General features: G+C 36.9%; 1 protein-coding gene across 3 annotated transcripts; it reads right to left on the reverse strand.

The window, feature by feature from the left end:
• Window positions 1–87: 87 nt before the first annotated feature.
• lpin1a (lipin 1a) lies at window positions 88–22913 on the reverse strand. Of its 3 annotated transcripts, XM_044139115.1 has the most exons (24): window positions 22718–22912; window positions 18735–18935; window positions 17728–17823; window positions 14262–14358; window positions 13964–14180; window positions 11745–11819; window positions 11463–11555; window positions 11177–11285; window positions 10202–10439; window positions 9497–9643; window positions 9305–9398; window positions 8787–8983; window positions 8503–8596; window positions 8052–8121; window positions 7373–7459; window positions 7073–7165; window positions 6893–6954; window positions 6661–6799; window positions 5913–6061; window positions 4197–4283; window positions 3186–3338; window positions 2589–2703; window positions 2286–2389; window positions 88–2163 (listed from the first exon to the last, which is right to left on the reverse strand). In XM_044139115.1, the coding sequence occupies exons 2-24, from the start codon at window positions 18924–18926 to the stop codon at window positions 1992–1994; spliced, it is 2880 nt and encodes a 959-aa protein (XP_043995050.1). In that variant the 5' UTR covers window positions 18927–18935; window positions 22718–22912; the 3' UTR covers window positions 88–1991. The 3 variants fall into 3 exon arrangements, with proteins under 3 accessions (XP_043995050.1, XP_043995068.1, XP_043995059.1); XM_044139133.1 differs by lacking the exon at window positions 11463–11555 and having other exon boundaries at window positions 22718–22913; XM_044139124.1 differs by lacking the exon at window positions 7373–7459 and having other exon boundaries at window positions 94–2163; window positions 22718–22910.
• Window positions 22914–25998: the final 3085 nt, after the last annotated feature.

The raw sequence follows: 25998 nt of genomic DNA on the forward strand, positions 1-25998 counted from the left end.
CAGCAAAAGTGAGGAAGGCTCCATTAAGAAGGTAAAAAGAATATTCAATATTCATGCTTAAATAAATCACACAAGTTGGAACGATAGTTTTCTGAAAATTATTTATTCTACATTTTAGACTGCAAAGAACAGTTTTCACGACACTGAGTAAAACCGCTGTTTTTTTTTTACTTGTTTTAAGTACTTTTAAAGAATCTTTCACAGAAAGAATTAAAACATGACAATTACAGGTTAATTTGATAAGTTGTAATAACTGATTTAATTAAGTTTTTCCACTTTCTAAAAGTAAAGCAGATCTTTAAAATGTGAATATTATTTGATCTTAAACATTCAAACGGCTCATACACCACATGCCTCGTTGATACTTAATATTTCATTTAACTTAAAGGGTAAATTCCTGATTAATACAGCATCAGACCTAAAGCTGCTCGTACAACTACTAAACTACAACACAACATAATCGTGATCAGCTGGGAGACCCATTGTCTGGATCCTTTCTAATCTTTTACTAAACAATAGTAATAAATGTAAAAGAAAGAAAAAATACTGTGATTTTATTTTATAAAGTTGATTTATAAAGATGTATAACTAGAGGCCAGAAGAACAATAGGAAATGTCAATACGTTTGTTAAAATACTGGAGCTTTACTCAAAAGTGGCTTCCACAATGTACTAAATAGCTGCTTTTGAATGAGAACCAGTTTCAAAAAATAAAAGAACATACAATAAAAGAAAAAAAATGTTGTATGCTGCGCAACATCTAAAAATCTTTTGTAACTTTGGGTAGTCTATCAAACAACATTTACATTATTTACAGTGATTTTCTCCCTGTTTGAGCTCCACATGAAGCAAGGCTTCTGCATCACATACATACAAATGAAAGAACGGAAAAGAAATGCTGACACGAAAATATGCACTGTTTGTTTTTAACAATAACAGGATGGGTAAGCATCATACCTGGTTTTACTTTTCTGCCTATTTACACAGCATTACAAAACTCTACATTTACTCAGTCCTACATAAACATAAAAAATTGCATTGATCAACATTAGTTATTAGAATATTGTGTAATTTATATATTACATTCTCACAAGTTACCACACGTTACACAATATTGTTTGCATTGTCCTGCATTGAACACAATAACAGAAAACTAGACAAATTTGTCACAGTAGCACGGTCAAAATACCACAAATTTTAGTCGCACTTGCAGAGGAGGTTGTTGTCATAAAAAACAATACCTGTTTTTTTGTTGTTTTTTTTGCATAACTTGGATGGCTGTTGCATGAGGTCACACTGAACTGCATTTTGTGTCTGCATAACATTTGGTGGTAAGTTGTTAGTGTTGAGTGGAAATGTCAATATTCTTTCCTGAAGAAGACAGAGAAATAAATACTGCATAAAAACATAAAGTTACATATTACATCATAACATAGAAAATGTAGTTTTATTATTCAGCTGTATTGGTTGTTATTGTTAGTCTAAATGAAAAGGTCTGTGGGACTGAAGAAAAGAGCAGGTAAACATTTTCCTTGATTGTGGTCTATGTGTGAGATGGTACACTTCTACATATGTGCTTTAAACCATGTGTTGATTTTACTTAACGAGGAACTCTCAACCTTTTGTTGAAATGTATCAGGTTCATTTTTCTGTCTTTTTTCCCAAAACCTTCCTTTTCCACAATTATTTTTCCTGAAAATGAGTCCCTATTTTCCCTTAATTATTATTTCCACTTTGCACGTATTTAGTTATTCTGTTTACATGTTTCTGTTCTGTTCTGTTCTATTCTGTTCTCATTTATTTTACATGAGAAGTCACAAGGAACTGTTTTCATCGTCCATTTTTAAAGAAACATCCTCAGGACGGTTCCCACCACAGTTTTTGGTAGCCTAATTTTCACATCTGAGCTCAGATGTGAACCTGGGATGAACAGGACAAGCCAAAGCTGCAGTCTTGAAGATTCTTTATCCGATGTTTTTTTTTTTTTCTTCTTCAATTTGTCTCAATAGGCAGAGACTCATTATCCTCATGGCTACTGCTATCAAGCAACTGTTTCCTCCAGCCAGTGTTTTGATCAAAACCCTCAGAGGAGGGGATGTCTGCGTCCTCATTGTGAAGCAGGACTGGGAACACGTGGTCCACCGTCTCACACAGGCGTCCAAATCTTAAAGAAACAAAGACGCAGCCATAAAACCAAGATCTATTTTTTAAAGCGTAAGACTGTAAGAGTGTTTTCAGTGAAATCACATTAATGGAAAGTAGAAATAAACAGTGTGTATTACTTACGAGGAAATGTTTGTTTTGGCATGCTCCTGTATTAGCTCTCCTTTTGGGTTGACAGTGAAAATCCTGTTCAGAGGAATGCCGACTTCCTTATACGAATACACATCCTGGAATCAAACATTCACAATCAGCACCAAAACTTTTATTCCTTTCGTCAAAATACAAAAACTAACAAAATTTGCTTTCATTGTGCTTGTCAGATATTTTGACAATTGAAACTTGACTCAAAGCTGACATCGAGAGTTCTCAGTGTAATCAGAACATTGTTGTACACAGTTTGTGGTGGTGTGTGTTCAGGTTTATTACCGTGGCTCTGTTCCCAAAGGCGGCATAAAAAGGTTCAGTGTTCGGGTAAAAAAGATGCTTGATGTCCGTCAGACACTCAATCTTGAACAATTCTGGTTTCTTTTCAATAATCTCCCTGAAAACACAGAGTTTTGATGGAATATTGTATTTCAAATACTTGCTGGCCTATAAACTGTACATACAGTCCTATTCAATAAATTAAATGTTATGTTCTGATGGACTGGATTATCTTTAAAACACAACAATTATTAGGCAGGTATTAAACATGCTTTTCATAAAGACTGCATTGCTGCATATTTTTTATTGGTCTGACGTAATATTCTAATCTTAAATGTTGTGTTTTCATTACCTGCAAGTGGAAAATTATCATAATTAACAGCAATGAAGGCTTGAACACCCTCTGTGTGTAATTATTCTAGGCAAGGCAAGTTTATTTGTAGAGCACATTTTAGCAACAAGCTAATTCAAAGTGCTGCACATGATGAAATCTGTGTATTGTGTTTCAGGGAATTGAGCCACTGAATAATAACAATATATATTAAATATGACTGTACATTTTGCTGATTACTTGAGTCCAGTCATGTGTGTGTAACTGACCTGTGAAAGGCAGAGAAGAGGCTGCTGGGGCTGAGCAGAACCGGGCCCATAGGCAGCATGGTTCCTCTTTCATTAACCCAGTGCAGGTAGCCCCTCGTCATCCCAGCCATGCCAATCGCTCTAGCTGAGCAATACATAAATTTATACCCGTTTCTGTGACAAAAAAAAGATGATTCAGTTACAAAACATAGTATAAAGTACAAAAACAAAAACTCTTTATATCAAAATATTAAATAGGAGGTATTAAGTATATGCTGGCACATAGTGGCATTTTATAGCACAATCAAGTAACTAATTGCTGTGTGTACCAAAAATATCTTAAAAGAAATTTCACTTTGCATCATTTTGATGCCTTGAAATTTGCCTCCATCTCTATAAGAAACTCCCTTTCTATCCCTCTTAAGCATGTCATCACAACTGTGCTTCTGAAATAATGAAAACAGTTATTTGTATGCAAAATTAAGATTATTTCCCATTTAATCACTTGCCATCTGTTTTCACAATATCAAGTATCACATCATTAGAACAGCAAGTAGAATTATTTAAACAAGTAAACTTTCTGATCAAGTTAATTAAATTAGCCATGATTATTGCTGCTGAATTGGCTGACTTTGGTTCAGGCTCACAGCGCAGAGTGTTTACATTTGCAGTGTAGGTAAACAACATGGAGCATGAAGCGTGCTAGTGGCAGGAACTGGAGGAAGAAATATTGGCAAATGGCCAGAGAGGCGCTGCAGCTGGATTGTGTGCCAGGCGTTCCATTGTAGCATACCAGGTGCAATTCCAAGTAACAGTTTGAGTTTGGCATTCAGTATTTTCTAGTGAAATGGCTCATGTCCAAGCTCAAGTCATAACCAACTGTTCTGGAGGTTTGAGTCAAGTTCAACGTCTTTTTTGAGTTCATCAAGTCAAACATCATTACATTTGTGACTGAAGTCTCATTCAATTCCAAGTCACATGACTTAAGTGCACACCTAACGACAAAACGGACAATTGTTAGGCAAGACTCACAGGCTGACTCTGTGGTAGAGCCGTGCAATACCCTGGTGGGTCCAGTCTTTACCCAGAGTGGGAAGGATGTGGCCAAGAGTATCAGACCTGAAGCACATCGTGACACAGACACAAAAGTGATTAAACTCAAACTTTGCACAACAAACCTGCATTAACCCTTTTGTTGTCTTGTGGGTCAAAGGTGACCCACTAGCATGTTTAGCTGTAGAAAAAATAACTTAAACCATCTTTTTCCGACTTGAGATTTTATGACTTTTCCTAAATTGACCCTGTCATTAGAAAAAGTGATACTTTGTTTTTGTTTATATTTCCATGTGGGCTGTAAAAACACTAGGGGACAAGAATTGTTTTATGGGTCATTTTGGACCCGTGAATTAGAAAAGCATTTAAACACCAGAAAAAGAGTTCAAAGGCCACACACAAACTCTCTCTAATATATATATATATACACACACACACACACACACCACCCCACACACACATCAAAGAAACTGGATTGGTGTTCAAAATGAACTTGCATTTTACCTGCACCTGCCCTCTCAACCTGCAGCTCACCACATCACACAAGTTCCCAAACACAACAGAAAACAATCTCAGACATAATAAAAACAAATTAGGTATAGAGGATATGAAGGTATGCTGAATCTGAGTACCGCTAGTTGGTTTCTTGTTTCAAGAATTTCTTGAGCATCTTGTGTTGAACATTTTGTGTTCAACGTGGGGTGATCTTCATCTTATGTTCAACCTGGGGAGTTAAGCATAGGATGTTCTTTGTCTTATGTTGAAGATGTTTATCATCAGAGCATCTTTATAAGATGAAGAACATCTCCACCTCATGGGGATGTTATTCATCTTATGTTCAACGTGGGGTAGGAAGGACAGGATGTTCTTCGGCTTATGCTGAAGATGTTCAACATCAGAACATCTTATAAGTTCAACACCTTCTACACCTAATGTAGAACGCCTTATATTGAACATCTTCTGTTCATCTTGTGTTGAGGATGCTCAGCACAAGAACATCTTCATGAGATGATCATCATCTCGTGAAGATTTTCTTCACCTTATCTTCAACACTTTATGTTGAGCAGAAGATGTACTTGTGTTGAACATCTCATATAATTATGAGGCACAACATAAGAGCTGATGTTAAATTGTTCACAAGAATCAAGCTACATTTTGTTTTCTTGTGAGATATTTTAGTAATTCACTACCTAAAGAAATATTTTGGAATGAACCGTTGACTAAAACATTCCAAATTGTTGACTTTTTTGTTCCCTTTCAGCATAATTAATTCAGAAGTAAAAACTTCACATTTATATAATTACAATAATAAACCTTTACTGTGTAAAAGAAAACTGCTACAAACTTGGTTTGTGGTAAAAAGTAAAAAATGTGTAATACTGTTCATTGTCTTTTTGTATTGTGCAACAAAAATACATGATAAAAAATTAATCAAATTGAGTTGAATTGATAAATATCAGATTGTTTGATCATGCAGAATAGATTTTGGATTCAAAATTTAATTAATTTGCTTTGTTTTGGGGCTTTTGTTAGGGCGGGTTATTTTTGACCCGTAGGACAAGGGGAGTAAACAGAATGGTAGGATTGACGAGGGTTAAACAAATCTCTACAGAGAAATAACTCGTGGAAAACCTGCCATCTACTGGTAATAGGCCCGAAATTATTATTGATGGCAGATAACCTGCTGCGTCTTACCTGGTGATGGTTCCATCTATATCTGAGATGATAATCTTGTCATCCCAGCTCCAAAGATAGATTGTGCCATGACAGCGGCAGGTGCCTTGATACTGGGTGGTTACACTAAACACCACTTCATTGGGCCCCTCCTTTAGCTGCAGGCTAACCTATAAAAACAAATGCACCACAATTCTGGAAGTTATGCAAAGCACAGGACAAAGAAGAGTAAATGCATTTCTAGAAATTATTTCTTTAGTGTTATGTCCTCTGCATAGGGATCCCAAACATTTAGTACAGTCGAGGTCCTAAACTTGGAGATCCAGAGATGGATATTTGTGGGGGGCCTTCAGCACTGACTGTACAGCTGTGGCCAATAATAATTTTAAAACAAGCAGGTTTTTAAATAATGGCGCAGTTTTGCAGTCTTTCCACTAGCAAATCACACTGATGCAGGAAAAATATTTTCTTCAGATGGTCGTAAACTGCATGATTTTACTTAAATTTAATCTCATAACATCAGGAGCAAAAATGGTCATATGGGTTGTAAAGACTGCTGAGCCCTGAACTTGGTTTGTCTGACTATACAGCGAACTTACTGTGTTCAAACTAAAGATTTTAGCCCTGAATGTTAAATTAATCTGTTGAAAATAGCTCTATAACAAACTTCTGTTTCATTTGTGCTAGAGTATTGGCCTGATGGGCTCTTAGCCATACAGCTTTATAGCATTAGGTTGATTAACGTAAGATGTAGGAATAAATATTGTACCAGCTGGTCTGAAGTAAGCCGTAGAGTCTTCTTATAACACACACTGGCGGAGTTTAAAACAGGCTCCGGCTGAAAGGAATCTGACATCTGATTGCATGAAGTGTGGTCCTCATCACTTGAAGAGGAGTCATCTTTCAAACTAGGATATTCAAGGCACTCCGTTAGTAAAACAGGAAAACTGATTTGAAAGTGAGAGAAAAAAGTGATGATGTCATTAGATGGGAAAAATCACCCGTTCACTGAGGTCAAAGTGAGAGAGCCATCTTCTCTGTCTCCCATTTCTGCAGCTGTTTCCTGAAGGGCAAAGAGATCAGAACTTACTCAGTAAGCTGAAATATTATCCTCTGATCCTGTTGACATTATTTCCCCAAAACTAATAAGAAAAGAATAATGTGTCCGTCTGCGGACTGACCGACTTGGAGTCACTGTTCCTCCGTCTCCATGAAAACCACCAGCGTCCTCCTTTCTTAGGCATTTTGTCCTTCATGATATTCTCCACTGAGGCCTGAGGAAAATTATGCCATACAACTCAAAAATGACTGGAAATGTAACTCAGAACTAACAAGCATAGGAATGAGAGCAAGAAAAGATTCCGGACTAGCACACAGCCATGCAAGGAGAAAAGAAAAGGTCGGAGAGCAACACGGAAAAAAGAATCAGACAAGAAAAGACATGCTCTGATCAACAGCCAGAAAACAGCTGAAATTCGTACAGGCTCTGAAGTGGCGGAGCCAAACAGACCAGGGAAGCAGTATGAGAAGAGGCCAAAAACAGAAAAAACATAACTCAGACACCAGCACTTGGTGAGCACAAATGCCAATTTGATGGTAAGTGAAGAAATTATGTAAATGAAGGGGAAAAAAGAAGGAGCATAAAGACATGACGTTATTTCAGTGCTAGGGCAACAGATTTAAAGCAATATTATACTGCTGTATAAGGATTACTGATGTGATTTTTTAATAATAGTTCAAAGCACTTGGGGTAATGCCAGATATTTAAAACCAAATTATTCACGTCAACTGCCTAGGACTGATGTCACTTAAGATGAAATCACTGTATTTGAGAGCGAGAAATGACTGCAATCATGCGTTAATTTTTTGTTTTTATACTGACAATAACCGCAGCAAAAGCAAAAAGTTTTATATGCAGAGGCAAAATGTTGGGCGTACACAAGTGACATGTAATGCAGAAGGTTGCAACAAAATCTGTGCAAAAAATGTTAGCAAAATGACCCAAACTAGCAAAATAATTAACTGATGCTATGACAGAAGGAAAAATACTTTATACCACTGAGATTACATCTTAATAAAATTATATGTATTACTTTCCTTAGCATTTACAATGGTAAATAAATGGGGTATCTTGTTTTTCTAACCTTGTGTTGCTCTTACCTGTGGCAGGGGTTTCTGGTAGACCTGCATAGCCAGCATAACAGGAGCAGCCGTGGTCCAGTTGTAGTACCTATAACGCACCACAGAGGGCGATAAAGAACATTTCAAAAATCTTATTTAGTTTAGGTAAAAGAATATACGGTGTATATATATATATAAATATATCCTCAGGATATTAAATAATTGGGTTATAATTTCTGAAAATTTCAATTCACAGTTAAGAGTTACACTTCAAAATAAATTACTATTTATTTTTTTAATTATTAGCTGTGGGTATTTATTTAAAGATGTCAGAAATATTAACACACTTTTGAAAAATAGTGTCTCCCAGATATGATGGCTGACTATTTTGACATCTTTATTCATGTTTACCCAAAAGAAACATAAAGCCAGTGCTTGTCAAATAAAAACATTTGTAAGTTGAAATAGTTGTTGAAAGAGCAATGCATACTTGTTTCCAACTTTGACCACCAGGTTAGGATCATCTATAATAGACGGGTTCTCTGAGAACTGCTGGTAAGAAACTGCTCTATCCAGGAATTGCTCTGTGGTTTTAAAAACACACACAATATAGGAAGAGGATGAACAGAAACAGGGTTAAGACAAAGTAATTAACACAAGAATATTTTTCTGCAAAAAGCATACAGAATATTCTCAACTTCAGTTGAACATTTCTGAATGTCGCCTTATTTTTTGAAAGAAACCGTGATGAACAGTAAATGTTAATTTTTCTACCTTTCGTGATCTCCTTGTTGTCTGACAGTCCTCCGCACAAAGAGATGGCAACATGAGGCAGGTCGGCTATCTGGTCCAACAAACTGTCCACTCCGCTGTCCACGCCGCTGCTGCCCACTGACTGAGGAGACTGATTGGTGCTCCTCACGTCCATCATAATGTCTGAGTCCCCCCTCATAGAGCTGCCTCCTCCATCACTGACAAGAAAGACACATGCAGTCTCAGCATGATTGATTTTTAAATTATTTTTAAATGATTTTTCTGTAAAACTATTGTTAAATTGATTATAGTATCCCCGTCATACTACTATATAGCCTACAAGATTGAGAGTATATGTAAAAAAATGGAATTCACAACAATAATTTCTTAGCAAAATGTGTTAATAATGCAAACATGTAGAAATGTGAAGTCCTATTGCTAAAAAAATATACTGAAGTTTACCGATTACTGAAACAAGAGTGTCAAAAATGAAATAGGTTGGATATCGGACAGACTATCAGCACCTGATGAAAATGTACCTTTTTGGGAAGTAGAGCGCAGCAACTTCAGGCTCCAGCTCTGTAATGTCATCCAGATAAACACCATCAGCCCCCAGATGCTGGCTTCTTTTTTCTAAACAAGATAAAATTATGTTTTTTTTTATTTATTTATAGCACCTACAAAAATATGGTATTTGAATTGTTTATGGCAATACAAAAGGCAGCCACTACCTTTCCTCTTTGATGGTGAATCAGAATTTCTGACAGGATTTCCTCTGTAACTTTCTTCATTTAGATGACCGGGGAGAGACTTTAGAGACATCAAACAAGTTGTCTCCTCCTCCATAGGTGACTGGCCAACATTGTCAGCCTCTTTGACTACATGGGAAAAAACAACAGACACCAACTGAAGGATGAAAACAAGCAAATGAAACTACATTTACCAAAACCTGCATAACTGTGACTAGTGATACCGTCGCAGGCCAGTGACAGAAACTTTCTAAAAGCTAGCATTGAGGTTTTTGATCCAACATTTTTTTATCCCAAACTAGCATTTCACAATCACAACCCCATAAAGACGAGAACAACAAGCCTCAAATTTTCAAACACACCAGAATAAATGACTAATTATATACATATATATTTCAACAAATTCTAATTTTACTCTTGGCATTCAGTGGAGATACTACATAACGAGGTATAAGATAGCCACTAGAGGTCAGTAAAGTTTAAATTGAGTTTACGCCTCGTTAACTGACATATAATAAAATAATAAAATAAAAGCATATATATTTCACTTTTGAAATGTTTTGCATGGCACCATTTGACTGCTTAAATTCAAAGAAGTTCAGTAACCAAAATATCACAATCATTTCAAAGGTTTAATCACTGACATATTTATTTTTATCCCACTGCAGAAACCAACTTTTTGTTTACCATTTTCTTCTCCAGAGTTCTGCTCAGATGTAATCTGTAACTTCAGCCTGGGCTCACAGCTGTTTCCTTCTATGTCCATTGTCGCATCAGCAGCAGTGATCTGGGCTGAGTCTGAGCCACAGGGACCCTGCGGGCCTGACCCCGTGCCCGTGATGGCTCTGAAGTGGCTGCTTGCAGTCAGCGGGATGGAGACTGCTCCAGCCGAGTCCTGCTTCTGACGAGAAGCGAGGAAGGATGGCTGGAAAAAAAAGAAGATTTCTCACTCTGGAGTTTGTGGGGGGTGTTTTTGTTCCCAGTTTCATATTACTGCATTCCCTCTAAAGCCCAAACTTGTAAGTTTAATCAGTGTAGAGACAAACTGTTCCTGCTGAGTAGCTGAAACTTTCTTCCTGCTGATTATCTGATAATCCCTATTTGTATCTATTTAAATATGAATTTGTTTGTAGAAATACCCAAGCAAGCTGTTCAGAGTTAAAGCTTGAATTTAAATAAAGCAAGTAAGCAAAAATATATAGTTCTGCTCACTGGTTCCTGGAATTATAGTGCTATGAATACGCCACTGATGCTGTAGATATGAGGCTTTGCCCAAGATTATTCACATCCTTGGCTGATTTAGACTTTAAATGATTTCTATTCAAGCAGGACATTTGATTCTGACAGGAAATAAGAAAATATCTCCAAAAAAACAATACAACAATGTAAAAGGAGTGTAAAAACTTATTCAAAACGGCATTCTGAACTTAATTTATATATATACACATTCATTATAACTGCTTTTCTTCTTTTTCCATGTTTCCATTTATCTTATAACCATTTATTTTTTATGAGGAGCTGCAAGTGTTTAATCTAACCTTTTGCTCCCTCCACAGATAGACTTTAAAACTGTATTTAAGACTGTATAAGTCTAAATATGACAGGGTGTGTTTTGTTTTCTGTGAATATAGATAAATAAAAAACAAGTCAGTGTGTGCATACCTGTGCAGCCTGTGGCAGCTCCCCCCAGGTCCACAGTATTTCAGGATTCATCTGATTGGTCAGTTCTGAGTCACTTTTCGGTGTTGATGATGCCGAGTCATCTGGACTGCTATAGAAGTACATTTCACAAGAAACAAAATTAAGACCAAGCCTAATATACTGTTGTATAATATAAGAAAACAGCATATTCTTCAAATCTGTACAAAAGCTGATTTATTGCACATCAATTTCAGTATTTTCATTTCTTAGTTGAAATGCCTATTCAAAAAAAAATTGAAGAAGATACCCTGCAAGGGAAGAACAGCGAGTCGTGCTCTGAGGACAAGAGATGGACAGACCAAAGGATGGATGGATGGAGAGAGTCTTCTTAATCACGTTACTTCATCGGGTGAATGTAAAACACACAAGAAAAGAAAAAACGAAAATGAGAATCATAAAAGCTAAAGCAAACTGAGGCTAAACATAAATGTTGTCAACAAAAAAAAAAAAAAAACTGCTTGAAAGAAGCATAAAATGGCAGGACATACATAAAATGTGGATGCCTGGGAGATTTGTGTCAAAGTGATACCTCTGTGATTCAGTCCACTCAGTCATGTGGTATGAATTGCTATTGGTTGTAGGATCCAGATCATTGTAAGCCGGTCTGGTCACAAACACACACACGCATGCAGGAATAAGCACCCAAACTGATTTTGTCCACAAATGTTTCAAGAGATCGAGAGCTATTATCACTGCAAGAAATATTATTGTGTTTTTACTCTGAAAATAAAACTAGTCTCTTTTAATTGAATCCATGCATTTAAAAACGGCAATGAGTGACTTTAAGTCAGAGGAGAAGTAAACCGTTAATACACACACATTCCTTCATGTCTTTAAGGGATTTGGAAATTTTCCCAACTCACAGTTGTGGTTGGACTTTCTAAAAATGGCCTAAGACCATTGCAGTAAGGGCGGCCAGTGAGTGAGTGATCAACAATGTAAAAGAGACGGAGAATATCGTGAGAGCAGGACTAATCCTTGGAGTGAATTCAATAAATTAAGATGCTTCAAAAAAACATTTCTAAAGTAAACACTGGCAGGTGCAGGCTTGACGTGTTACAAGTTAAGTCCAGGATTATTTCTAAATGACTAATTCTGTTGAAATGAAAATGACAGCAGGCGGTAACAACAAAAGGTATTATTCTTTACTGATTTAATGACTACTTCTCTATATAAAAGATATGAAAGCTAAAACTGTTCAAGGGAATTTTCTTTAGCTCAGTGTTAAAAAAGGTGTGGAAAATTGTAATACTTCTTTTCTTGATCTTAAGGGGAATTTTGCATGAGCACATTTCAAAGTCTTAAAAGAAAAGTGGAAACTGCTGGTTTAATGGGACTTTGTGTCTGAACCAAGTGGGCATAACTGCACTGAAAAAAATACCTCTTTGGATGAACATAAAAAAATCATGGAAAGGTTTTCCACCTGATTACTTTGCTTTATTTCAGCACCATGTAATTCTGTTACTCCTACTTAAAGCAAATGTGTTAGGTCAACTTAATTTATTAAGGTTATTCCAATGTAAAGCAATTGTGTTGGCTCAACTTATGTTATTATAGTTATTCTATGGTTGATTCTAAATCAAAGTGTTGGCTGAACTTAATATATTATGGTTATTCTAATTTAAATAAAATGAGTTGGCTAAACTTATTTTATTACGGTTATTCTACTAAGTTTTGGCTGAACTTAATATATTATGGTTATTCCAATTTAAAGCAAATGTGTTGGCTCAATTTAATTTATTAAGGTTGTTTGAACTCATTTACTATAGTTGGACCCAATGTAACGTTTTGGACCAAATAATTTACTTGACCAATATTAATGGCAATTTAGTTAAAACCAACTTTTTTTTTTTTTGTCCAAAGAGTTTTTGCAGTGCTAGTGGCTCGTATTTTTTTGAGACAGTAGCCAGACAGGATGAGGACATGCAGCAAAGGACCGGGAGTTGAACCAGCAACGTCTGCGTCGAGGACTAAGGCCTCCAAACGTGCAGTGTGCTAAACCATCTTATGTTACAATGATACCTTCACCATACTTATTAAGTTGATCCAACTCATAAAAATTAAGTTAGCTCAACAAACACGCTTCATGCTGAAAGAAAGCTATTTAATCGTGTGGAAATCCTTTCCATGATTTGATTACGTTAATTCAAAGACTTTTCTTAAAAAAAGTATTTTTTTAAAAAAAGACTTTTTTTACAGTTCTTAAATGCTGAAAGAAAGAACTGCACTGTTTCAGTGCAGTTCTTAAATGCCAATAGTGCCCTGCAGAGAAAAACAAATATCTATAGTTTAATGTGTAACTAAAACCACTCTGAAGTCTTCCCAGGCGCAAAACAGTTATGTTGCATAATCTCTCGTGATCCCCTGATCTCGCTAGATCCTCTTCGGAGGGAAATGAATCTGGCTAAATTGAATCACATTATCTCAACTTGAATACGTTATTCAAGTTGAGATAAAAACGATTGTCTTGCATGAACTCACGTGAACTCGCGTGATATCCCGTGATCTCACTCGGCTTCAGCACTATATCAGTCTGACTATAATGAACCATGTTATCTCAACATGATTAAATTTCATAAACGTGAAGTTGTTGAATTTTTTGTTTATCCAACATGATTGTATCACGTTTTTGTTTGAAACATAAAATTATTTAGTTAAAAGTACACGATATTCCTTTGTTAATCTGATAACCCCCTAAATTCATTTTTTACAGTGTGATCCACAGTGACTCCATGTCCCCACACACACCTGCTGCTGTCCCCGTCCTTCTCCTCATCCGAACTCAGATCAATAGTAAACATGTCTTCATCCTCTGAGAACTCCTCCCCACTGTCCTCTCTCCTCCCTCCTGCTCCCCCTCTTCCTTCTGGCCTTGCCTTCCTCCTCCTCCTCCTCCTTTTCTTCAATGTCGCTCCACCTTGCGACCCCAGGCTCTGGACAGGAAGTGTGCTGCAGGGGATGTTGTCTGTGTGATAAAAGAGAGCAGCATAAATATTTTCTTTTCTCAAAATGACAAATTCCATCATTTATTTTTAGCCAAGCGTACCATGATGGTGAGAAGCACCCCTGCCCAGTTCGGTCTGCATTAACTCCTCCCCCACTGTCATGATGGGCGAAGTTGCAAGGTAGGCTGGTACCACTTCCTGTTGACAGGAGGCATGTCTTTATCATTTGAGGTCTTCGATTCCATAGCTAACAGAGACTGATGAGGTGTTAAAAATCTACAATAAATCATGCTCTAGGCTGCAATATATGTGAAACTGCAAATGTTTGAAATTATTCTGGAACTCTATTTTATGGCCAATATGATTTTTGTCATATGGTGAAAGAACAAATGAGCAGAAGCTTTCACTCGTTGATGAGACTGAGACGTTTTTTCACCACCGGATTTGAGATAATCCGGCGAGATTTAGAGTTTGAGCCAAGATTAGCTAAATCACGGTGGGCGGGGTTTAGACAAATAGGGGACATGAAGTGCAGACTGGCACATGCTTGGCTGCACACATGCCGTAGTGCAGGCTAGCTCGTTAAGTTGGGAACGGAATAGAAGCAGTATGCACACAATGCAAGGATAAAACACATCTGCACTGACATCTGTCCTTCCTGGGAGCATCCAGTCCAGATCCAGTTTGAGTTCAGACTTTTTATTCACTTCTAATTTTCCATCCTCAAAACTTTCCTGCCTTTCTTCCAAAGGCAGCTCAAATTTTACTAATAAAAAACTTGATTTAAATGAGGCTATATAATAAAGTGACAGTTTAAGCTAATTAAATAGGTTTGTCATATAAGTCAATGACATATAATATAAATACTTAAGAAAATGACAAAAAGAACATAGAGAGACGCATTCAATTATGTTTTTTTTTTGTTTCCACTTTGCACTACAGGAATGTTAGCAGTGTTTCACAAGAGGGGCCTACATTATTTGCAAATGGATAAGTCCTGACAAGTCCCAAAGTTTAACTTTACACCCAGAGGAGTAGATAAAGGGTGGGTAGGAGTGAAAAAGATGTCTATGGTTGATCCTACATGGTTCTTTTAAAAAAAAGATTTTTTTCCTTCAACATGTGAAACTTTAGATTAGAACTGGGGGAAAGGGCAGAACGAAAACACATGAAATATGTAAATTTAAAAGTTCCTCAACCTGTTCAAGTAACAGAAAGCTATGATCCGCTTTTAGATTATGTACAGTACAGTCTGTCTGATCCTCTGTCCCCCTGTCTGTCCTGTCTGCACAGATCAGTGACCAGCGAATTTCTGTGCGTGAAGACATAAGGCCCAGAGAGTGAATTGGTCAGAACTATAAATAGGTCTCTGGCAGTTTTCCACTCTATAAAGGGAGGGCTGAGTGCAGGAGAGGATTTAAAGCTACGTCCAAGCAGAATAGTGCAGTTTATTTACAAAGAAGTTCAAACTCACTTCCTATATAAACCCATGTACAGAAAACTTAAGTTTTAGAAGAGTTTAGTCACTCTGAATGTGAATGAGATCAGGATTTGCTGCACATCCCCTCTAATAATTGCCTATTTCAAATCATTCTGCATTCAAGGAAGCAGACAACTTCTCGTGGTGCCACTAATGTAATAGTGACTGCTCACGTTTGTTTATCCCATTAGTAGAGTTGAGCTGCCTTTTTTCTTCTTCCTCCAGAAATGTTGTAGCTACTCCTCTTCACTGCCCCTCTGCCAAACTCCACCTCCAGCGCTCTTCTCTAACCTCTATGACTCATTGTCTTTCACTCAAAATGTATTTCAAAGTAAACACAAGTGTCTCCAGCTAAGTCTATTTCCTGTTAAGCCAGAATTACAGCTACAAATACCTCCATGTAACAGGATTCCTTTGTGACAGCGTACCTAAAATGTTATTACGCTAGAGTATTTTTTCTGTTGTGTTATTCCACATAGCTAAAAGCGAAGTGGATAAGTGCCAATGTGTTCTCAGTAATGAATCTGGGGGTTTTTTCGCAATAAGCCCTGCTTACATTTCCAGACACATTCTCTCATTATCAAAGGCAGACCCGGGTCTGTGTTGAACTGGGCACTGTGCAGCGTTTACGTTTAAACACCACTGTCCAAAAGACAACATTTTACTAATTGCCAGGGCATCAACTTGTTTGGTTATATGCACTTTGTGTATTTAGGAAGTATTTTAGAGTTAACAGGTCAAGTAACCTTTGTCTATTAATTAAATATCATAAATTGCACTTATGGTAAAATTTTTAGGATATAAATGATGTAAAGAAAAACTGTAGAATTTATTCAAATCAACTAAAATCAAAGCATTACACTGTGACACTGCCAAAGTAAAATTGCATGTTTACACACAGTATGTGTCAGTTCTTTAAAAATCTAAACAAGTTACATGTTTTAACGATTCATCAGAATTAGTTAAAAATATAGAATTCTTTTAAATCTAATATTTTGAGGAAAAAAATAAATAAAAATCAAGCACAAAAGTTTCTTTTTCTTGTCTAAAATCTAAAAGCATCCACAAAATATGTTCTGACATTTTTTTCTGTGTGAGAATTCAAAGGCTCTCGGTCGCCCCCTACTGGCCTGGTGGCCACAGGCAGTGGCTTTGTTCTCTTATGCATCTGACCTGCCCTGGTCACAAAACTGCTGAACAAAGCTTTTGGGTGCGTGATGCTAACGTTACAGTGACTCATCGACTATGTTTTTATTTCAAACAGTCATTTTGCTCATTTTATATACATATGTAAAAATAGATTTGTTTGAGGCTGATGTAATTATTTCCTTGATATTCATACAGTAAATAAAACTTATGATAAAACATATGAGATGTATTGAGGAAGCATAAAGATTGATTGTAGCAGGGTGACATCTTATAACATTTTGGATTGTTTCTAGGGTGTTTTTAAATAAACCAGTTTGATTGAGTTGTTGATTCTTTCTTACTAGTTAGAGTAATTTCTTCCAGGAAGACAATACCAAAAAAGCCTAAATCACACCAGAAATCTCAAAATATCTGCTCAGTATGCTTGTGGATTTATGTCTCATCTGATATTCAAAAGCACCATCTAAACTAATGAGTAAGCAACATAATATTATTGTTCTCACTTGGGAGAACAAGTGAGAACAATACTTCGGAGTGCTTCTGATACAAAATTCAAAACTTTACCATATTTGAGCAAAACAAACCATGTCAAAGATTTCAGAATAATCAAATAAAAATATGTTAAATAGTCATTGATAGGATTTCCCTTCTCTGGCAGCTTCATGTAGACAACAAAATGCCCAAGGATGCATTTCTGGATTTTCCAGGCTTGTCTGGGCAGGAACGGCAGTTAAAATAATAAGTTGTAGTTACAGATCAAACAGTGAATTGTAAAACCAGTAGGAATTAAAACTGTAAAAGGTGGCAGGAACTAATCACACTCGTCTGTATGTTATTTCAGGCAGGGAAAACCTACGTCTACAAGTTACACTATGTTCTGCGCTATAATTGCAGGTGTTTATTGAACTGCAGTAATGAATCTGTAAATCATCACTCACCAGTGTGTCCTCAGTCTCTGTGACGAAGAAAGCCTCTCCATTCTCTCCCAGCTTCATGTGCAAACTAACTGGCTCTCCATTAATCTCTATGTCCACCTATGAGAAACAAAAGTGTTGACCCTTTTCAGCCTGTTCCAAACAACTCCCTGATATTTACTTTGCTCCTATGGAAATATAAAAATTTTAGTTGAGGGATGATGCAACCATTATAATGTAATGTTTGCGTTTGTGGCGTACTCCGTTTTGAAATAATGGATTGTTCTCAGAAATGTCCAAAGATCTTGTTTTATAACTTAATCCTGCTTTAAGCTTTTCTGCAACTGTTTTCCTCACCTGGCTGGTGTCTTTCTTGGCCTTTACTATGCTGTTTTTTGCCAATGCACAAAAAAAACCAAAAAAAAAACCCCTAAGACTGTCAGAGAATAGCTGGACATATAATGAGATTAAAATACTCACAGGCAGATTTTTTAATTTGGTGACTTACACACAGAATTGGCACTTGACAGCAATGAATTTTATTTTGGGGGAAGGAGAGAGGGGAGGGATTTAACACAAATGTACCACCGTCTTTTCAAATTTGTATTTTCAAAAAGGATTATATGTATCATTAATATCCAACTTCACAATTGTGCACTATTTAGTATAGGTCTATCACATTAAACTTCAGTAAAATATATTGAAGTTTGCCTTTGTAAAATTAGAATTGAAAATAATAAATAAGTGAAAATAATCCAGCTGGGAATTTGTTAATTAATTGCTTGATAAATTGCTACTAGAAATGTACAGTAAAAAGTGTCGAAGTTGTTTTTACATTTTGTACTGCAAATGTTGTGACAATAAAAGAAATGATAAAATAAACATAAGTATACTGTTGTTTATCTTATTTGTTTTGTTGGCTTAGTCATTTTTTTATCCTGTGACATTACTTGTACCTATACACACCACCTCTAACAAACAGCATACAGAAAACACAACTAGAGGTGAATGTTAAACAGGGAGACTCTTACCACTTTCTCACGGGAACGCAGCACACCCATCTTTCCGAAGCGGACGTGAAACGGGGAGCACTGCAGCGAGCCATCAGGCTGCCGGACCACAATGACATCAATGCATCCAGACAGCGTTGCAGGGTTGAGTCCCCTGTACAGCTCCTTGACCTGCACAAACACCTGGCCCGCCAGCTGACCCACATAGTTCATGGTCTGTAGCTGGAAATGAAGATACGCATAAATAATCCTTTGATTTTTATTCAATGATCAATATCAAATTGAGTTTATCAATATGCTAATGACCTATGTCTAAGTCAGTTTCTGCCTACAAAAAACCCCAATGTTTTCAAATCCATTTCTTCATTCTTGGGATGCTTGCTTTGTGAGGAGTATGTTTATTCATCTGACTGATGTCTGTGCATGAAAATATTGTTTCTAGATGTTCTTGCCTCACAATAAAGATGCTAAAAATTTAATTATCAAATGTCTTTTCCGCTTCTTCACGGTCAATCAGGGACAAGATTACCTCTACGAGTCTGAAGATGCCTTATTATCCTAGAATCTTAAAATCTTTGAAAATTGCTAAAGCTTCGCTGCAGATGCAAGCAAAGACATAAACATGCAATATGGAGTATTATTAGAGATTAGAGCAACAGAGAGCATTTAAAATAATTTTTCCACTGTGTACAATAATACATAACAAAACCTGTTTATAGGACATTTTCTTCAACTCGAAGTGTAAATTGTAACTTTCCCTTAAGATATTGAGATTTAATAAAAAGAAAAATGTTAGATATTTTTTTACTTATTAGTCTAGAAAGAAAGAATCTATCACAATGTATCCTGAAATACATAACTAACACCAAACACCCACACAGGAAACAAAATATGAAATAAACTGCAGTTGCTGAAACTATAGCAGGAACAAAGCAAAAAAGAGCTGAGTGAAATTTATTATGTATAATGTAACAAAGGGATTAGTAGAATGGAGAGAGCTCTCATAAGAATAAAGAATATGTGATATCTGTGGTAGGTGTGATGACTCAGATACCGTTGCATGTACATAAACATCCACGGACATCATGTTACTAGAAGACACGGAGAAAGACTTATGATGAAGAGGATTTTTTTTAACAAGAATTAAAGTTTGAGGAACTTCTGCTGACCAGCAGACCAACAAGTTACTCATCACAGATTGTTATAATAAAGCAACTGTGACAAAATCCTGGTGAAGAAAAAACAATGAACAGCTGAGTTATGAGTATTGCAACTTTTCATCAAGTTAAAGTCAAAATGGAAAGTTAGTTCTAATATTTTTTTTAAAACACAATGTTTTTGAGGCATGAGATGCTGCATTAGTGTGGAAAAGAAACGCTTTTCTGGATAAACATGCTGATATGTTGGGCATGACTGATCGTTCAACAACTGGGAGTGGATTTGTTTGGCACTGATTGTGTAACTGATCGTTTGCCTCACTCTCACTTCCTGGTCCATTTAGTGTCTTTGTCTCTGCAGCAACAACTTGATAATGTGTCCATTCATGTATGCACAGCTTTCACTGTCAACATTGCCCAATGAGTGCACATGCATGTCTCTACTCATATACTAACACAGATAAACACCATCTTGCACAGCTATTGGAGTGGCGAACTGCCTTTCAGATCCTGATAAACTGCAACTCTAACTGCAATCAGTTTGAGGCTAACTGAGACTTTAACTACACCACTGACTAGACTCCCTGTATTTACTTACTGTCTTGTTACAAATTGCAGTCCTGACAAAACTAGTATTTGTTTCTGTAGTAATGTGAATAAGCGTTTTGTCTAAAATGACAACCATTTGTCATTTTAGACAATCAACTGTTCTTGTTTGTCTGAGATATGTCAGTCAATGCATTTCAACTTTGGACAAAGATAATCTGCATAAACACATCATATAGCATTTTAACAATAATTAAATTTTTTAAGAGAAAAAACTAATCTAGCATTATGAGGAAACGTAATCACTAGAGTAAAAAACCAACATATTTTTGGAAAGAGGTTGATTCCTCATCCCAAGGGCTATTTGCTGTGTTTCCTGTAGAATCAATAAATCAGGATCCATCTGCCGACAGGAAGTAGGCTAAATGATCTCAAAAGCAATTCCTCAGTCCCTGATCTGAAGAAATACAAGAGCAGCATAAAAACAGTCATTCCCAGTTTTCTGATTTAGAAGAGCTGCTATTCCATTTTGAAGTGTTTGTGACAACAATGTGGCGAGAGACATGATCCGCAAATAGACAACATGGAAAAGGTCTAGTTCGTCTTGGTTAAGGGCAATAATCAAGATCCAGCAACAAAATAACATCCATCAGAGAGTCCAAAGGTCAACAGTTGGAACTGTTGGAAGCTTTTTCTCCTATGACATTATCATAAAACTAACAGAATTCCAGAAAAAGAGCACCATATGGCACGGAGGTGGCTGTATGATGGTCCCGGCTTCTTCCAGACATGGTAAACATGCCTTATTAATATAACAATAAATTGTCCTCTTGATCAGAAATCATCCACTAATGACTTAAAACTCAAGTGTCCTTGGTTTGTACCAGGTTTGCCCAAATTCGGTCCTGCATGTTTTAGTTCTCTCCCTGGCGGTACCAACAACCTTTTCAGCAAGTCAATGTTCTTCTTAGGCCTTCTAACGAACCATCATTAGATCCAGGTGTGTTAAACCAGGGAGAGAACTAAAACATGCAGGATGCCGGCCCTCCAGGATGGACTTTGGGCACCCCTGGTTTATGCAGTAAAATAATGATCCAAAGCACAAAAGGGAGTCCACCTCTGAATGGCTCTAAAGACAGCTGCGTTTTGGAGTGGCCTAGTTAAAGTCTGGATTTGAATGAGTCCCAGACGATGTGGCAGACCTTTCATACAGGAAAAGTCTCTATTAGAACAAATTTAAAAAATTCTCTTGGCCAAATTTTCCCCACAATGAAATACAACAATCAAAACCAAAAGCTTGATGGTAGTTGTTACCAAAGATGGCACAACTTTGCTTCAAAATTAGCCAATTTTGAAGCTGATTAGCATTTCACATAGGCTCTGGTTTGTTTAAAAAATCTTTGAAAAATTTTCTATCTTAATAAACCAAATAAGCATTTTAAAAGTGCATTATGCATATTCTCTGGTTATCTTGCATGGCGCAAACATTTCTTTGATTATCTGAAACATATAAGTGCAAAATAAAAGCAAAGGGAAAAAACAATTTGTGAGGGGTCAAATAGTTTTTTCTAGCGCTGTACACAGCCAGACCCTTGGTCACTCTTCCAGGACACCCCTCTTCCGCAGCCAATCAAAGTGTCCCTCTGTTATATAATAGGCAATCACCAGGCAAACCGCATATGTCTTTATCCTGCAGAATGCTTTAAAATGATCTTTACATAAATTTAACATCATTTTAATTCACCATCACAGCATAGTCACGATAAACTGATGACACTCTTTCTTCTCTATAGCTTAAGATGAACTCGTACTTTTCAACACTATTAACAGTGAGGTGAGAAAGAGGTCACTGAGAAGCTGGACGGGTTTACAAATGATGAACTCCTGAATTGCACCATTTGGAGCTGCAGTCTGACGCTCCAAAATTACTCTGCAAATAAATTAACTATCAATTACTTTCAACGAGGAATGCAACACTCTTGTGAGGGTTTTAGGGTTTTAAAACGGTCGTCACACAGCACAATTAGCTATGAACCCAAAAGGTGCACAAAGAGAGAGAGAGAAACGCACGTTGCATCTACACGGGGTTGGTGAGTAATGCAGTGTGATGCGTGGCCTGCGTGTCGAAATGTAAACATCAGCGCAAACCAACACACACATATAGAAGAGGTTCTGCAACCTGCAGTCATTTTAGCTGCCTGCAATTCAGTTCAGAAGCTCTGCTCCGAGGAAGCTGCGCTTCATAACAGTGAAATATGGGGGGTGTAAACATCCCACAAGAGCCATCCTTTCTCTGCTTACATTATTTATTGACGCAGCTCTGCGCTCCGGGATCTTTCGGCCATTCAATCCTCCCACTCTGTCATCAGCGTTAATGCGTGTCAGTGTCCGGATCAAACATCATCGGTAACGTTCTGCATCATGCAGTTTCCCTGACATCTGATCGTAGATCCTCTCTGTCTGCTGAAGGTTGCTTCTGAAGGCTGAAATATTCCTCCCTCCGCCTCGGAGCGGGGAGCACGGAGGGAGCGGATTGGTGGAGCTGCGGGTTACGTCATATATTATTATTCATGAAATATTTCCCATTTAGAAACCACTCTGGTTGTTTGTTATAATTCAGGACCAGATTAAATCGTATTTTGGTCTGATTAAGCACAAATTCTCTGCAGGGATAACGTTACATGGTTTATGGGTAAATCATTTTATGTAATTGTGTGTAATGTGCAATGTGTGTTAGGAGGACAAATGCAGAAATGCATCTCTTGATCTTTTTGCTTTTCATCGGAGGAAAGAGAAACTTTTTTGTTCTATCGCTAAAGAATCTGATATACCGATATCGCTATGTAGAACATTTATATTGATACAACACTCAAGCAGATTGTGTAATAAATATATAAATTCCCTTATAACTTTAAAAAAAAAAAAACAACATTCACATATGGCCCCCTGATGAAATTGTCTGCATGTTTTTTTTGTTTTGTTTTTTCCCCTGCTTTTCCAAAAGCCTAGCACCAGATGATTAGCCAGGCTTTCTGCTTGGGTAGACCCTACAATGTTCTGCTAATCATATGTCTCTTTTAAATTGTCATTTGTGGTTTTAAAATAGTGTTGTCTCAATTATGGTGGAGCTTCATGTTTCCATAATAGACCACAGCATGACTATCAGTGTTTTTTGCAAAACACTGGAAAATGTTCCCAATGGTCCAAATGGTTTCTATAAGCAAGGAGAAAGCTTTGGAGTTTTCTTTAAGTCATTTAGTTGGTGACACTAATAAATTATTTACCTTGAATGATGTGTTTATTGCTGCTGTGTTATATCAATATCAGTGTTTCATTACTAAGAATAGTTAATGGCAATAATAAATATAAACCTTCAAAAAAACAGAAGGTACATGCTGCATGTAGACGTGAGAGAGGAGCGAGGTCATGTTACCCCTAAGAAGAAACATAAGTTTAGTATGTGGTTGTGGAGACAAGAATAGCATTGACATTCGTGGAGCCTGAAGGCTTCAACAGTCATGCAAAAGACTCAGTGGGCCTTTAGTGAAACTATTGACTTGCAGTCAAAAGGCAAAAAGGGAAAAAGTTAATTTAGTTTGTGTTTTAGCACATTTTACTCTCCCCTGTTTTAAAATTAATGCATTTAATAATTTAAAGTTTATTTGTCTAACTTCATTTTCCTGTTGCAGTCTTCTAGCATCTCTAGAGTTCTTTACCCTGGTTAATTATAACCATTCAAGTTTACTTTTCATTCCTCTCTTCAAAGTTTTTTAGTGTAGATATGTGTTAGATATTTTTTCTTTCATTGTGTTATTCATTCTTCCTCAGTTTCCCTCATATTGTTTAATGCATTTGATGTTTATTTTTTGTGATTTGTTTCATATATATATTTTTAGGTCAGTTTCAAACCTTTTGTTTATGTTTTTTCTGCGCCATCCACATATTTTTGTTCTTGTTCCCACGTCAGTCTATGGGATTTTGCCTGTTTATTTACTTCTGTTTCTATTTTAATCGTCATCTTGTCTCATCTGTTGTCTCCTTTACTTAAGTTTGTCCGCATCATTCATGCCCTGCTGGATTTTTCTGTTGTCGTTGTGTGTCCTGTGTGAGATGTTTCTGTTCTTGGTTTATAATCAGTTCATCATTTGTAAGTTTTGACTCCTCTCAAAAGTTAATTTCTGTCTTTTGATCCATTAATCTGACCTATGGTAATCAGAGAATTTGAAATAAACCTAAAAATCTGACCTCTTTCAAAGGGTTTTTTTTTTTGTAGAACTTGTAGAACTCTGCTAATAAAATGGGAGAAAATTACCTCATTTTTACTGTTGATATATACGTTTGAAATCATGCTATAACAAAACACTTGAAGAAAGATAATCCAAAGTTTTTATCCTTATAGAGTCTCCCTCAGTTTAGTCTTGTTTCTCTTTTTGTTGTTGCTTAAAGTTTCTAAGAACCACCTCCCTGAACTTACACTCAGTTATTTGGGTCTGGTTCTTCTTGGTATTCTGGGCCTTAACACATTGGACTCAGATTGTGTGTGTGTGTGTGTGGAAACAGAACCAACACATGTTGGAGTTAATGACTGTATTGATCAAACTTTGCTGTCACTGCGCACATACCTTGCATTGCGTAACTTGGATCATGTGGCCATTCACTTTGGCCTGGCGCCTGATGAACATACAGTTCATTCACCCACACACACACACACACAAATGGATCAGAACCAGGCAGGAAAACAAGGAAACGTGCTGGGCTTTCTAGGAACTGTCCCATTCAACAAGGAGGCACAAAGAGAGAGAGGGAGAGAAGGGATGGAGGAAAACATGTCGATCAGGGAAAAATGCTGGACTTTTAAGAGATTCAGGAGTTTAAGGGCTTAGCTAAGTGCTAGCTAAGGCTTATACTGCAAAATGGTCAAGAAGCTGTAATCAGCTTCTTTAAGCACAACTCTGACGACAGCAGAGTCAGAGTTCTGACAGGAGTTGGACTTGTGGTGGTTCACCACAAGTCTATGGTGATATGAGGTTTCCTTGCGTACATTTGCCAAAGAAATATTACATTTAAAATCTTTACAAAATCTCAAACTACTTTCCATTCTCAAAGGATCATCATGAGATCAGTATTAAATGGTGTCGATCATAAACCGATCAGTACAGAAGATGACTGACATAAAAAGTATATATTTTTTTAAATTGTAAAAGTCCAAGCATAGCATTATTGCTTGTGAAAGGAAATATCAGTATACATTAGCTGTATCCTACATCTTGCTGTATGTTATGAGGGTATTTATGTTTGTGTGAGTGCGCTGATTTGTTCTCAGCTACAGGGTAACCTCGTGTCAGACACGTGAGAGCTGGGGGCCAAAAGAGGGTTTGTTTTGCTGAGAAGGAACTTGCCGACTCTCTCCCAGGCAGTACCCCTATGAGGTCAACAATGCATTCATTTCATCACTGCAGAGACGGTGGGTGTCTGCTCTGGGGATGGGTGGTTGGAGCCAATTAGAAAGCCGCCTAAGACACACACCACAACCAAGCTATTGAACCCCGAGACTTCAAAAATATTGGATTAGCTTGTCTTCA

This window comes from Gambusia affinis, linkage group LG02, assembly GCF_019740435.1.
Source record: "Gambusia affinis linkage group LG02, SWU_Gaff_1.0, whole genome shotgun sequence".
NCBI classification, from domain to species: domain Eukaryota; kingdom Metazoa; phylum Chordata; class Actinopteri; order Cyprinodontiformes; family Poeciliidae; genus Gambusia; species Gambusia affinis.